The 14,533-nt window shown below is 51.4% G+C and overlaps 1 protein-coding gene across 2 annotated transcripts; it reads right to left on the bottom strand.

Moving 5' to 3' along the window:
• Positions 1-922: 922 nt before the first annotated feature.
• KLK6 (kallikrein related peptidase 6) lies at positions 923-8,904 on the bottom strand. Of its 2 annotated transcripts, none has more exons than XM_081510288.1 (6): positions 8,567-8,904; positions 8,143-8,190; positions 7,350-7,506; positions 4,280-4,527; positions 2,698-2,834; positions 923-1,587 (listed from the first exon to the last, which is right to left on the bottom strand). In XM_081510288.1, exons 2-6 carry the CDS (start codon positions 8,186-8,188, stop codon positions 1,435-1,437), a joined length of 741 nt encoding a protein of 246 aa, XP_081366414.1. In that variant the 5' UTR covers positions 8,189-8,190; positions 8,567-8,904; the 3' UTR covers positions 923-1,434. The 2 variants fall into 2 exon arrangements, with proteins under 2 accessions (XP_081366414.1, XP_081366412.1); XM_081510286.1 differs by having other exon boundaries at positions 7,350-7,518; positions 8,567-8,903.
• Between the last annotated feature and the right edge of the window lie 5,629 nt (positions 8,905-14,533).

The following is a 14,533-nucleotide window of genomic DNA, read 5'->3' as shown; positions in this document are numbered from 1 at the left end:
GTACATCAGCCTGGGATCATGCACAGTGCATGTGGGTGGAAGAACCCCAGAAGGTACATGCAAGCCTGGGTCTTCACCCAGTTCTGCCTGTCTGCTCCCCTCATTTGGGGGATCTTCTGCGGTCTCTCCACCTCCCTGCCCATCCCCCTTCTCTCCCCTCAAATGGACTGCAGTGCGATCTTTCACATATCTGCCTCTGATCCTGTCCGTCCTTTTCTCAAGGCCCTCAGGATCAAGGTCAAGTTCTTCGGCCTGGCACTCAGGACCCAGTGCCATCCTCCACTGACCTACATTCCCAGCCCCATCACCCACTTCTCCAGCCTCAAACCCCAGCCCCCACCATCCTGGATAATTTACCATGTCAAGGACACATCGGAAGTTCTCACTCACCCACCCCCAGATTTTTCTACAGGTCATTAGCATCCTGAGAATGCCTCCGACCCAAGCATCTCCATATGGCATACTCAAATTCAGCCTCCCTTCTCCAGCCCTCCCAGCCCCAGCCCCTGCTCAGCCCCCGTCGTCTCTCCCTTCTGGTCCATCCTGCACGTGGTCCCAGAGCTGCTCATGCTCACACTCCTTCCATGGCTCCCCAGTACCCTCAGGAGGAGCCCCAGGCTCCCAGCCTGGGGTCTGAGGTCCTTTGGGATCTTGTCCCTGCCTTCTCCTCTCATCTTATCTCCCATCACTCTCACCCACTCACAGTGGCCTCCCAGCCCTCTCGTCTGCCTGCTTTTGCTGCTACAAGGGGAGTTTAGTGGAGAAAGCCACCCTCAGGCAGGGCTGGCACAAGGTGGAGGAATCAAGGACATCTCCCTGGGGGGGGGGGGAGGAAGATCAAGTTGGGTTGTGAAAGGGGACTAAGGATATCTGGGCTTCAGAGAAGCAGATGAGGGAAAAAAGCAAAAAGCACTACGAATAATAAAATTCACTCTTTTATTGTTCACGTGGGTGTGCCAGGCACTGTTGCTTGTGTTTCACACGTTTACAACCTTCAATCTCCCCCACCACAGCCACCGCCTTATGAGACATGTATGATTCTCCTCCTCATTTTTACAGAGAAGAAAACCTACACAGGAAAGGAAGGCAGTTCCTGTGGGTACATGGCGAGCAAGTGGGGGAGCTGGGACCCCCAACTCGACTTTGGCCAGGGACGAGACCACTTCTCTGTAGGAAGAAATTGAGCTCATGGGGTCATCAGGGGAGGGAGAGATCACTGGAAGGGAATTGTTTGTATTCTGTTAGCAGCGAGGGTAAGACCTTAGCCCGTGTCCACCATCACACCTAGTGATGCGAGGGTGGGGCTGGGGTAGGATCAGGAAGGGTTTGCACGGTGGTGTCACGGCTTTTTATTAAGCATTAGGATCGGGTCTGGGCAGGTGGTGGGGGTGGGGGGGCAGGGGAAGGTCAAGAGGTGGAGGTCACAGGTCAGGATCAGTTGCCCTGAATGACTCTTTGGATCCAGTGACCGTATCTGCAGACATCAGTGTAGACGCCTGGCTTCTCCTTGGAGCCGCAGGGGACGTTACCCCACGACACGAGGCCTCGGAGGCGGTCGCCACACACCAGCGGACCCCCAGAGTCGCCCTGTGGGTGAAGAGGGGGAGAGAGTCAGACACAGACCCACAAGAGAAAGAAAAAGAGTGCGACTTCCCTGGGGGTGCAGTGGACCAGGAATCCGCCTGCCAATGCAGGGGACATGGGTGCGATCCCTGCTCTGGGAAGAGTCCATGTGCCACGGAGCCACTAAGGCTCTGCGCCGCAGCTAGTGAGCCTGCGTGCCCAACTCCTGAAGCCCGTGTGCCTGGACTCCGTGCTCCACAACGGGAGAAGCCACTGCAATCGGAAGCCCGCACACCGCAAGGAGAGAAAGCCCCAGTGAAGACCCAGCGCAACCGTAAACAAATAAATAATTTTAAAAACCCACTCTAAAAAAAAGAAAGAAAAACAGACAAAAGGAGACACAGAGAGACATGTAGAGAGGGAGAAAGATACTCAGAGATGGAGAGAATGACTCACATACAGAGAAAGAGAGAAAGACAGACACAAAGTCACAGTCGGGGGAATAGAGACTGAGGGAGACTCAGAAACAGAGACATCTCTGAAGGGAGGGTGGACAGTCTCAGAAATGCGGCTTCTCTTCCTGCCCTTTCCTTGCATCCAACTCACTGGGCATCACCTTTCTCTAGCTTTGTCTCTTCCTCCCTCTTGGCTGGTCTCTGCAGATCCTCCGATGCAGAGGGGTCAATTTGGCCATCGAAAGGAGAGATCCAATGGACGACGTGGCAGGAACCCAAGTTAAAGGTATTTGGGAGAGAGGACGGGGCCCCTTTGCTCCCTGGCTAGGGTCCCCCTTCTGCACAGCTTGGCTATTTCCAAGCAGGACTGGTGGGGGCTCTGTTGGAGGAGGGACAGTCTCCTGGCACCATCTGCCTCCTGACTGTGTCTCTCTGGTTCTTGATCTCTTCATCTCCATCCTTGTCTCTGCACTTCCTGTCTCTGCTAATTAGCTTTTTTGTCTCTGCCTGTCCCTGTCTGTGTTTCTGTGCGTGGAATTGAATCTCTCTCTCTCTTTTCATGCCTCTGATTCTCACCCAACCTGGCTCTATGTGAGTCTGTCCCTTCCATTCGGTCTATGTGTCTATCTCTTCCTGCCCGTTTATGTCCTATGTAGCCGATGGGTCCCAGCGTCCTCACCTGGCAGGAGTCCTTCCCGTGCTTCTCATCCCCAGCACACACCATGTTTTGGGTGATCTGGCCAGGGTAGGCATGATCACACTCTTCACGGGACACCAGGTGGATGTACGCACACTGGATGATGTTAGGATATTCACCTACAAAGAGAGATGGGCCATGATCACTTCACAGTCCACTCTTCTCATTGATCCTCCAACATCTGTAAATCCTCCCTCCCCTAATGGTTTCTATTTCCCCCTGATTGCTTCCCTTATTCCTGTTTGTCACTCATTCTCAACACCCACTTCCACTACCTGACTCCTGATTGGTCCTTCTTTCCATCATTCTTCCTTCCCATTGGCCCCTCTTCCTCATTAATTACCCCTTCTCTCAGTCAGGTTAGTTGCTCAGTCATGTCTAACTCTTTGCAACCCCATGGACTGCAGCACACCAGGCTTCCCTGTCCATCACCAACTCCCAGAGCTTGCTCAAACTCATGTGCATCTAGCCAGTGATGCCATCCAACCATCTCATCCTCGTCCCCTTCTTCTCCTGCCTTCAGTCTTTCCCAGCATCACGGTCTTTTCCAGTGAGTCAGCTCTTCGCATCAGGGGGCCAAAGGATTGGGGTTTCAGCTTTAGCATCAGTCCTTCCAATGAATACTCAGGACTGATTTCCTTTAGGATAGACTGGTTTGATCTCCTTGCAGTCCAAGGGCCTCTCAACAGTCTTCTCCAATACCACAGTTCAGTCTTCATTTCCTATTGGTTTTCACTTTCTCTTAGGTCCCGCCTCGACTTGTCACTTTTCCATTGGCCCCACCTTCTTCAGTATTCTCTTCCTCTATTAGTCGCTCCTCTGTTATATCCCTTCCTCCTTCACTGGACCCTGCTTTCCCATTGGCTCATCCTGATTAGTCACCACTTGACTGTTGTGCCTTTCCTAACTGGTCCCTTTCCTCATCGGTTCTCCCTTCCTATTGGCCCTTCATCCAAAGCTGTGCTCCCTCATTGGTTCTTTCCTAAATGGCCTCGTGTTCCCGATGATTCCCCCTTCTTTTTTGCCTCTTTACTCACAGACCCACCCTCCATGGTTCCTGCTGATCTATTGGGTTTATTTCTGCCTCTAGTCCTTTATCTAGTGACTCCTCTTGACCTTTGACTCTTCTCAATTGGTTCCTCCACCATCAGCTTTCTCTACACTGTTCACTTTCTTGATCCACATCTTTCAGCTGGCTCCCCTGCTTTATTGATCTCTCTTCTTCCATTAGTCCCTCCTCCGTTTATCCTTTCTTGATCATCTGTGTATCCTGATCGGTCCTTTTTGACAATTGGCCCCCTTCCTGACTGATATCTCCGCACTGACCTTCCTCCTTAATGACCCTTCATGTCATGCCCCCTGACTCCATTTCAACCACCTGTTGGTCTGCTCTCTTCGCTGGCTGTTCACTCGTTGGCCCAGCTCTCCTATTTGTCCCCCCTCCCCATTGAACTTTCACCCACTGATTCACTCTCCCACTGACTCTCACCATGAACCACTTCCCCCCGCCACGACCCATCACCCAGCAATGATGGGTCACCCGCATCATTCTCCCCCTACTGACCGTCTGCCATCTTGCCCCAGCCTAGGATGTGGCAGCTGGTGTGGTTGGCTGAGCAGTCTCTTTCCAGGGCCAGAGGCTGGATGTGTTCGGAGAACCTGGCCGGCTGTGACAGACGCAGCAGCATGATGTCCTGGTCGTGAGTGGCGGCGTTGTAGCCTGGGTGGGTCACGGCCCGGACAACAGAGCTCTCCTCCTGGAAAAACTCCCTTTGCTGAAGGTTGTGCTTCCCCAGGTAGACCTGCAGATTCCTGGGAAAGGAAAGGGCAGGGTCTCACCTGGGGCCCTTTGGACTGCAGCTGAGGCTCTGGAGGGGCCTACGGTGGGAGATGGGGTAGCCTGGTGCCCCACGAACCATCTGGCCTGCTGCTCACCTCATGGTCTTCCCAGCTTAGCATCTGACAACTCCATTCTTTCAGAAAAACCCCGGAGGCTATTCTTGACCCTTTATGTGTTGCTTCATATTCAAGCTGTCCAGAAATCCTTTTGTCTCTATGAAGCATATCCAGAATCTGACCACTTCTCTCCTGCCCCACTGCTACCATCTTGGTCTGAGCCACCGTAATCTCTTACTTGGACCACAGCCTCACTGGACTCCTGGTTTCTACCTTTAGTCCTCTCTAGTCTGTCTTCCACAAAGCAGCCAGGGCTATTTTAAAAATACAAGCCAGCCCTGTACTTCCTGTGCTCAGCACCTTCCCATGACTCCTATCTTGCTCAGAGTAAAGGCCAAAATTCCCACTGTGGTCCATAAAGTTCTGCACAATCTGTCCCCATTATCCATCATCTGTGTCCCACTCTCCTTCTGTTTCTGGTCCAGCCACACAGGCTTCCCTGCCTTTCCCTGAACACAATAGTCATCCTCTCACCCCAGGACCTTTGCACTGGTTGTTCCACCTGCCAGCAACTCTTTCTCCCAGATACCTGCATGCCTCACTTCCTCACCTCCTTCAAATGTCACCTTCTCAGTGCGGCCTTCCCTGGAGACTCACTCACAATGCAAATATTCAGACTTCCCTAGTGGTCCGGTGGTTAAGAATTTATCCAATGCAGAGGACACAGGTTCGATCCCTGGTCTGGGAAGATTCTACATGCTGTGGAGCAACCAGGCCCATGCACCACAACTAATGAGCCCACAGGCACAACTCACTACTGAAGCCCTCACACGCTACAGCCTGTGCTCTGCAACAAGAGAAATGATCACAATGAGAAGCCTTCCCTCCGCAACTAGAAAGTAGCTCTCACTTACGCAGCGATGGGACTCAGTACGGCCAAAAATTTAAAAATAAATATCATCTTTAAAAAGATGAGATTTTTGTTTTATTCAGATACATCCTCCTTAGCACCTAGACCAGTGTCTGGCCTATGATAGACATTGAATAAATATTTGTGAAATGGATCAAAGCGTTGCTGCCTTGCTCAGAAACTCTCTGTAGTTTCCTATCACCCTCGGAATAAAGCTCAAGTGCCTAATCCCACTATTCTCTGACCCTCAGTGAACCAGTAATTTTCCTTAGAACTCTTCAGACTGTTCCCACCTCAGGTCTTTGGGCCTTGTGCCTCCTCTGCCCTGGATGCTCAGCTTGCTTCTTCATTTGGTTCCCGTTTCTCATTCATTTTCCGTGCCTCAGCTAAAATTTCATCTCATCAGAAAGTCCTTCCTGATACCCTCTTCAGTCTAAAGCAGGTACTTCTGTTCTTTTCTCTCATGGAACCACCCCTGTTTTTTCCTTTCACTGGGCTTAGAGTAATTTATGATTATATGTTTCTCACCCCCACCCCCCACCCCACCCCAAGGATTCAACACTGTCTTCTGGTGCCTTTCTACTCCTGTGTTCCAAAGGGCAGACACTCTGGGTAGCTCTGTCTTTGCTGAGTCCCCACAGCCCAGCTCAAATTTAGCACTTAGTGGGTGCCCTTTGTCAATGTGCACTGAATGAATGAATGAATGAGGATGGTGAGAGTGACACCAGCTCTCCCTGTGTTTGGGGGAGACCACCCTGAAGGTCCTTGAGTCCTTGACCCTGCAAGGTGAGACCTCTGCTGAGGTCTTCCCCTGACCCCTCTGGGACACGACACTTCTTGGTTTATCACTTGTTACTCCTCTGAGCTTCAGCTTCTACACCTGCAAAATGGGTCTAAAAAGTCTGTTACTGGGCTTCCCTGGTGGCTTAGATGGTAACGTGTCTGCCTGCAATGCGGGAGACCCGGGATCGATCCCTGGGTCGGGAAGATCCCCTGGAGAAGGAAATGGCAACCCACTCCAGTATTCTTGCCTGGAAAATTCCGTGGATGGAAGAGCCTGGTAGGCTACGGTCCATGGGGTCGCAAAGAGTCGGACATGACTGAGCGACTTCAATTTCTTTCTTTCTTTCACTGTGCGGGATTCCACGTGCCTGACTAGACACATGGCCCATAGTTAGCACTGAAAAAAATGGAGGCTGTTGTTCCTCTAACTACTGGTTATTAGAGCCCAGAGGATTGGTCCTGGACCTGTGGTTGTTTAGTTGCTAAGTCGTTTCTGACTCTTGCGACTCCACAGACTGTAGCCCTCCAGGCTCCTCCGTCCATGGGATTCTCCGGGAATGAATGCTGGAACGGGTTGACATTTCCTTCTCCAGGGGATCTTTCCCACCCAGGATCGAACCCGTGTCTCTTATGTCTCCTGCGCTGGCAGGCAGGTTCTTTACCACCAGCGCCACCTGGGCAGCCCTTTCCAGAGTGTTCTTAAAAATGTAAACTGGAACTTGCTGCTTCCCTGATGAAAACCCTACGAGGCTTCCCCCTTCACTTGGAGTTAAATCCACACACACACACCCTCCACAGGGCCCTGTAAGGTCCTCCTTCCCCATTTAGAAGGTCAGTTTATTAAAGCAGCAGTTTTGCTTGTTTTCCTCACTGCTCTACCTCCCAAGGCCCCAAACACTGCCTGGCACGGATACTGAACTCAATTAAGTACTGACCAGTTGAGCCTGGTTATCAGACGGCGTCATGACGTGGGAGTTATGCAATTCTGCGAGAACCCCGCAGGGTCTAACGGCAGCCACTCCTCACTGGCAGCGAGGACACTCACGGTTTTTTGCAGTGGGCAGCGGTGAGGACCCACAGCGGGTGAATGAGGACGCCTCCGCAGAGCAAGTGGCCTGACATGTAGAGGGCAGCTTGGTAGGGGTGAGACGTCTGCTCACAGGGTCCACCGTGAAGCACCTTGTTCTGCTCCTCTGCTTGGGCTGAGGAAGGGTCTGAGTGAGAGGGGAGGTGTCGGCTACACCCCCCAAGCTGGACCCCATTGCTGCCTTTATCATCAACTTCATCTCCATCCTCACCGCCAAAGCCAAACCCATCCCTAAACTTTCCTATCTTTAAACCTGTGCATGTCTGCTAAGTCGCTTCAGTCGTGTCCGACTATTTGCACCCCCATGGACTGTAGTGCACCAGGCTCCTCTGTCCTTGAGATTCTCCAGGCGAGAATACTGGAGTGGGGTGCCATGCCCTCTTCCGGGGGGGGGGCTCTTCTTGACCCAGGAATCAAACCCGTGTCTCTTATGTCTCCTGCATTAGCAGGCAAGTTCTCTGCCACTAGTGGCCACCTGGGAAACCCATCTTTAAACCCACCTCCAGCCCATTTCCCCATCTCCCAAACCAACCTCAACCTCTTCCTCATCTTGAAGCCCACCTCCCACCCCTTCCCCACCTGCATCCCTCATCCCTAACTTAAACTCCCTGATGTCTTCCTCATTCTAACCCCCCCTCCCCAGCATACCCGTCCGTATGTGTCCCCATCCCCAATTCCATTCTCTCCCCCATCAACCACCCCCCACCCCCTACCCACACTGACTCCCTCACATCACCGCCCTTTTGCCCACCTGCAGCAACCAGAACCAGTGCTATGACCAACATCTTCACGGCCATTCCTGAGGAGGGAAGCCAAATGCTGCATTAGTCCCAGCCTCAGAGTTCACCCAGGCTCCTCCCTCCGCATCTCCCCATCTCCCCGTCCTCCCCATCCTCCCCGGCTGACCATGCTCTCCTGACCCTTGGCTTCTGTCCTTCCCATGTAGCCTCCCAGTTTCTTGTCTTCCTAACCCACGCCTTCCATCTGAGGGTGCCACGAAGGCGGGTGCCAGCGAGGCCCCAGAACCTGCTGTTCACGCTGCCCTTCTCCTTATGTTTCCACACTCGTTCTGTCTCTCCTCTTGGCTCTAGTTCGCCTGCTCAGTAACAGGACGGAGGGCCCCTGACGTTCTTCCCTTGTCCTGTGACTTCCCCTCCCCTTGGCTCTGAGCTTACCTGTCACTCGCCTCCACACCTGGGGCTTCTGCTGGCGCCGGCTGTGGGGGGCGCGGTGGGGGGGCCGGTTCTTGGTTTGAGGGCAGGAACAGTAGGTGTCCCGAGTGGATGGATGGACAGGGAGACAGAGAGAGTCAGAAGTGCAGGGAGCTGGGCAGAGAGAAGGCACGCTGAAAGCAGAGGGAAGCCAAAAGCAGAGAGAGAGGGCTGAAAGCAGAGAATGTGGGTGCCCAGGGCCTGGCGGACAGACACCCCAGCGCCCTGGGCTGCCAGGAAGAGGCCGTCCTGTCCTCAGATGCTTCCATGCTTCCTTTTAACCCCTGCCTCCCCGGGCCCCTGGAGCAGGAAGCTGCCCCGCCCTTTCCTTCCTTCCCCGGACCTCCCACACACATTCCTCCCACCCCTAGAGCTCTGATCCGCTGACCCTTGATCCCGGCCTGAAGGGAGGGGAGTGTAGGTGCCTGAGTGCACGAGGGGGGCGACTCCCCGACTCCTGGGTCGAGGAAGGAGGGGTTGGGGGTCTGGACCCCTGGATCTGAGGGAGGAGGGGCCGGGGGCCTGGACTCTTGGACCTGAGGGAGGAGGGGCTGGGGGCTGAGAATTCAAGGAGAAAGGGGCTGGAAGTCTGCACACCTGGATCTAAAGGCAGGAAGGGCAGGAGCTTGTCCTCACTTCCTAGACTTCTAGGTCCTTGAGCATCACAGGGTGTGAGGACCCCAGAACGCCTGCATCCCAGGCAAGCACACAGTACCCCCTGCCTCCAGGACTCCCACCTCTCCTGTGAGTGCTCTGGGGCCTGCGGGCTGTCAGTGCCCCAGGGCATGGGGAACCAGGTGGCAAGGGTTCAGTGGGGTTGGGGTGATTCACGCACCTGCCCTTAAGTTGCCTCTGTGGGTGTTCAAGAGCCTCCGTGTCCCCGCAAGACAGAGCAAGCCGACCAGCAAGAAAGCGTGTGTCACTAAGCCGGTCCCCACCCTGGCCCCAGGCTGGGGTGCAGAGCCAGGCACTATGGGGAAAGGGCCTTCGAACAATCGGGCTTTGTCCGCCCCCAGCACCCCGTGCCATGCTCCTGGCACCTCCATTTCTCAAGCTCTTTTCCGGGCAGGCGGATGGGCGGCTTCATAAATAACTTCCCTTTGTCCCTCTCCGACTGTGCTTTGATTGTCCACCCACCTCTGGCCGGATACCAGGGCTCTTGACCCTCCTTGTCCCCCTCTTCCATGTCTCTGTCTGTCCATCTCTCTCCCTGGCGGTGGCGGCGGTACCTCTATCTCTTTTTCTCCATCTGCTTGTGTCTCAGCATCCTTTGCCTCTTTCTCTTTTTCTCTGTATCGCTGTCTTTCCCCCTTGATTTTCCACTGACACTGACACTGACACTCCACTGACACTCTAAATCTCTCTTCTTATCTCTCCTAGCTTCCCCCTGCACTGCCAGGAGAAGCGTGTGTATGCACAGAGGGGTGTTAACTCCTGGAGAAGGGGCGACCTGAAGGTGGGAGCCCCAGGGGAGCTAGTGGGAACCAGGAGAACTTCAAGACTTGAAGATTTCACATGTATATGGAAATAAGCATGAGCCATGGAAATAGGCAGGGATGCAGGAACATTGGGGTGCCACGTGGGAACGTGATGAGTAATGGAAATTCAGGAAGCCTTGGAGGCATCCAGGGAAGATTTGAAGAGATATCTTTGAACTTGAGCTTGCAATTAGGAGGAGAATGGGGGTAGTTCAAGGATCTGGCCCAGGTGGGAAAACAACTGACAGGTGATGAGCTGGAGCCCTTAGGGTGTGTGTGGCCGTGTGGCGGGAAACGGGTGTGGTGATCAGAGGGACGGGTGGGATGGAAAATGGAAGCTTTTGGGAAAGTCATTGGGTAGTAAGTCCAACTGATATGAATAATGTCTACCTTAGCAACTAGCTTGGGCCTGGCAGTACAGGTTAACATTTAATTCTTGCATTTAATTGAATTGCCACCACCTTTGCTCAGCCCCTGTCACCCCTGGGATGAAAACCGATTTGGCATTTGATATGCTCTCTCTTGCCTGGAGAATCCCCATGGACAGAGAATCCTGGAGAGCTACAGTCCATAGGGTCGCAAAGAGTTGGACAGGGTGGGATGCAACTGAGCACGTGGGCATACTCTCCAGGGAAGCTCCTCCTCCCCCACCCTCAGCCTCCCCCGGCCCTTCTCACTCACCTCCCCACTGAATTCAGCATCTTCTTCTCAGGACCCCCCATCCTCCCAGATATCAGGTTGGACCGCTCACAGCCACTGCTCCCCAAGCACTCTGCCCCCATCTCCTCTCTCTGTGTGATCCCCTCTCTCCATCCCCATGTCCCTGGTCCCAGGTCAAACCTGCTTCTCTCCCATCTGGACCATTATCGCAAATTCTTCCCTTTCTCTGTGTCCTTCACTTGACCTCAGAGGCATCTCCCTATGTCCAGAGCTGACCCTGCCTCTGTCCTGCTCACACCCCTGGCCTGGGTCCCTCAGCATCACTGGGACAAAGTCCCAGCCCTTCAGCATTCAGGGCAGCTCCGGCCAATAGAAATATAATGCCAGAGGGACATTATGTGCTTTTAAATTTTCTAGCAGCCACCACAGTTTTTTTAAGTAAAATATTCACTTTAATATCTCATTTAGCTCAATGCATCTGAAACAATATCATTTCACTGTGACATCAAAATACAATATTAAGGAGGCTGTTCGCTTTCTTATTTTTTGTGTAATAAGTGTTTGGATCCCGCATGTCTTTTACACATGTGTGCATGCTAAGTCGCTTCAGTCATATCTGACTCTTTGCGATCCCCATGGAATGTAGGCCGCCAGGCTCCTCTGTCCATGGGACTCTCCAGGCAAGAACCCTGGAGTGGGTTGCCATGCCCTCCTCCAGGGGATCTTCCTGACTCAGGGATCAAACCTGGGTGTTCTGTATTGGTAGGTGGATTCATTACCTTTTGAGCCACCAGGGAAGCCACGTTTACACTTACAGTACCCTTCAATTGGAACTTGCCACATTTCACGAGTCAGGAGCCACCAAGGTGAGTGGCTGCCTTACTGCCTGGTGCAGCTCTTCTCCACTTGTCTCCTAGGGCTCCAGCCATGGAGACTAGACGTTTTCCTGAACCATTCATTCCATGTCTTCTAACCTCTAAGCCTTTGCTTATGCTATTCCCCTCTTCCACAATGCTCTTCCCATCTCCTCCTGGCAACAACTTGTCATTGCTTCATCATTACCTCCTTCAGGAAGGTGTCCCTGGACACCACCCAACTTCCAACCCCTTGCAGGTGGGTTAGTCACTCTCATCGAAGTCCCTAGAGCAGGTGGCTCCTTCATATCACCATCTGGGTCCATCCCCCACACTTGGACCATGAGCTCCTTGAGGGCAGACCCTAGGGCTGACTCATCCCTGTGTCCCAAGTACCAGCACAGGACTTGGCCCAGAGGAAGCCTTAGGAAATGTTGACCAAGTGACAAAATGACTTCATTACACCCACTCCTGTTTTACAGAAAAGAAAACTGAGGCTCAGAGAAGGGAATTTAGTTGCCCAACCTCAAACACCCAGAGAATGATGGAGCCTGAACTGGACTCAACTTCCAACATGGTGTTGGACATGGCCCGTCTCTTGGGCTCCACCTCTGGGCCCACCTTACTACTATATGGGATGGGTGGATTTTTGAGGAGTTGCAGAGAGCCCCTTGGGAAAGGAGGGAGGTGGTTGGCAGTGGGGAGTGGAAGAAGCTCTAACACAGAGAGAATGAAGTGCCCAACTCGAGGCATTTACCAGTGGCCTTCATGGTTTTGCCATCCCCACACGCCATGCTTGCTTATGCTCTGCAAAGGTCTTCAATGAAGAAAATGTTTGGGACTTCCCTTGTGGCTCAGTGATTAAGATGTCACCTTCCAGTGCAGGGGGTTCGGGCTCGGTCCCTGGTCAGGGAGCTGAGATCCCTCATGGCTTGGGGCCAAAAAATCCAAAACATAAAACAGAAGCAATATTGTGCCAAATTCAAGGAAAGACTTTAAAAATAGTCCACATTACAAAAAACTTACAAAAAAGAAAATGTTTTATTAGAAAACTTTACAAAAGTAGAAGCAGGAAAAAGAGCCAGAAGTCATAAAAACCAACCCCCACTGCAGGCTTACTCTATGTCAGACACGGTTCATGCACTTTCTGAATATTACATCTATTCTTTGTAACAGCCATGGGAAACAGATGCCATTTCCCTCATTTCTGGGGTGAAGAGGGGACTTCCCTGGTGGTCCGGTGGTTAAGACTTTGCGCTTCCAATGCAAGTTCAACTCCTGGTTGGGGAACTAAAGTCCCACACACTGAGGGGTTTGGCCAAAAATTTAAAGAAAAATTAAAAAAAAAAAAAGGATGAAGGAATTTGAGAAGGAGGGGACATATGCATACCTATGACTGATTCATGTTTATGCATGGCAGAAACCAACACAATATTGTAAAGCAATTATCATTCAATTAAAAATAAGTTAATTAAAAAAAATAAAAAAGCCAGCACAATATCAGAAAAAACAAAAGCAGAAATAACAACTACTTCTGTAAACCCTCCGTGGAAACACCAAATCTTATAATAAATTCGTCTGAACAATCCCTTTACTGAGATACCATGATTCCCACTGTGTGCAGTTTCCTTCGTTCCAACAAGCAATAAGGTTGATTTATTCTACTTCCAAAAAAAAAGAATGAAAGAATAAAGGTAGGGAAGTGATGCGCTCAAACGCAAATAGCTCACTACTGCCAGAATGGGATTGGCGCCAGAATGGGATTGGCACCGAAAAGCCATTTCTAGAGTCAGTGTCTTGAATGACTACGGTGTACCATCTGCCCAGAGAAAAAAGAAGTTGTTTTTTAAAAAAATTCAACAAGAAAACTCTCTCAAGTCATTGCAAACCAACCCGCCTTCAGATTTGCATACAGATCCGCCTAGAGGCATAGTCAACTATCCAGAGGCTGACCTAGTGAAACTGCGATGTTTTGTTTTTTTTTAAATGTTTAGATTGAATATGGATTTAGAGAGAGGGGATGTTGATGGACTTCACAAAGGTAGCGGCCAAATACTCTCTTTGATTTTGGCCACATTGTGTGGCATGGAAGATCTTAGTTCCCTGATCAGGGATCGAACCTTTGCCTCCTGCAGTGGAAGTGCAGATTCTTAACCACTGGACTGCCAGGGACAGTCCCCCAAAGCCTTTTGACATTCCTTAAACTTGACACTTAAATATGCCAGCAAATTTGGAATGCCAGCAAATTTGGAAAACTGAGCAGTGGCCACAGGACTGGAAAAGGTCAGTTTTCATTCCAGTCCCAAAGAAAGACAATGCCAAAGAATGCTCAAACTACCACACAATTGCACTCATTTCACACGCTAGTAAAGAAAGTAATGCTCAAAATTCTCCAAGCCAGGCTTCAGCAATACATGAACTGTGAAATTCCAGATGTCCAAGCTGGTTTTAGGAAAGGCAGAGGAACCAGAGATCAAATTGCCAACATCCACTGGATCATCGAAAAAGCAAGAGAGTTCCAGAAAAACATCTATTTCTGCTTTATTGACTATGTCAAAGCCTTTGACTCTGTGGATCACAATAAACTGGAAAATTCTGAAAGAGATGGGAATATCAGACCACCTGACCTGCCTCTTGAGAAATCTGTAGCAGGTCAGGAAGCAACAGTTAGAACTGGACATGGAGCAACAGACGGGTTCCAAATAGGAAAAGGAGTACGTCAAGGCTGTATATTGTCACCCTGCTTGTTTAACTTATATGCAGAGTACATCATGAGAAACGCTGGGCGGGATGAAGCACAAGCTGGAATCAAGATTACTGGGAGAAATATCAATAACCTCAGATATGCAGATGATATCACCTTTATGGCAGAAAGTGAAGAACTAAAGAGCCTCTTGGTGAAAGTGAAAGAGGAGAGTGAAAAAGTTGGCTTAAAGCTC

Source organism: Giraffa tippelskirchi, chromosome 7, assembly GCF_054371585.1.
Source record: "Giraffa tippelskirchi isolate mGirTip1 chromosome 7, T2T-mGirTip1v1.2.pri, whole genome shotgun sequence".
In the NCBI taxonomy this organism is placed as follows: Eukaryota; Metazoa; Chordata; class Mammalia; order Artiodactyla; family Giraffidae; genus Giraffa; species Giraffa tippelskirchi.
Note: the sequence above shows the minus strand (reverse complement) of the source record. Positions and strands in the feature narration are given on the sequence as shown.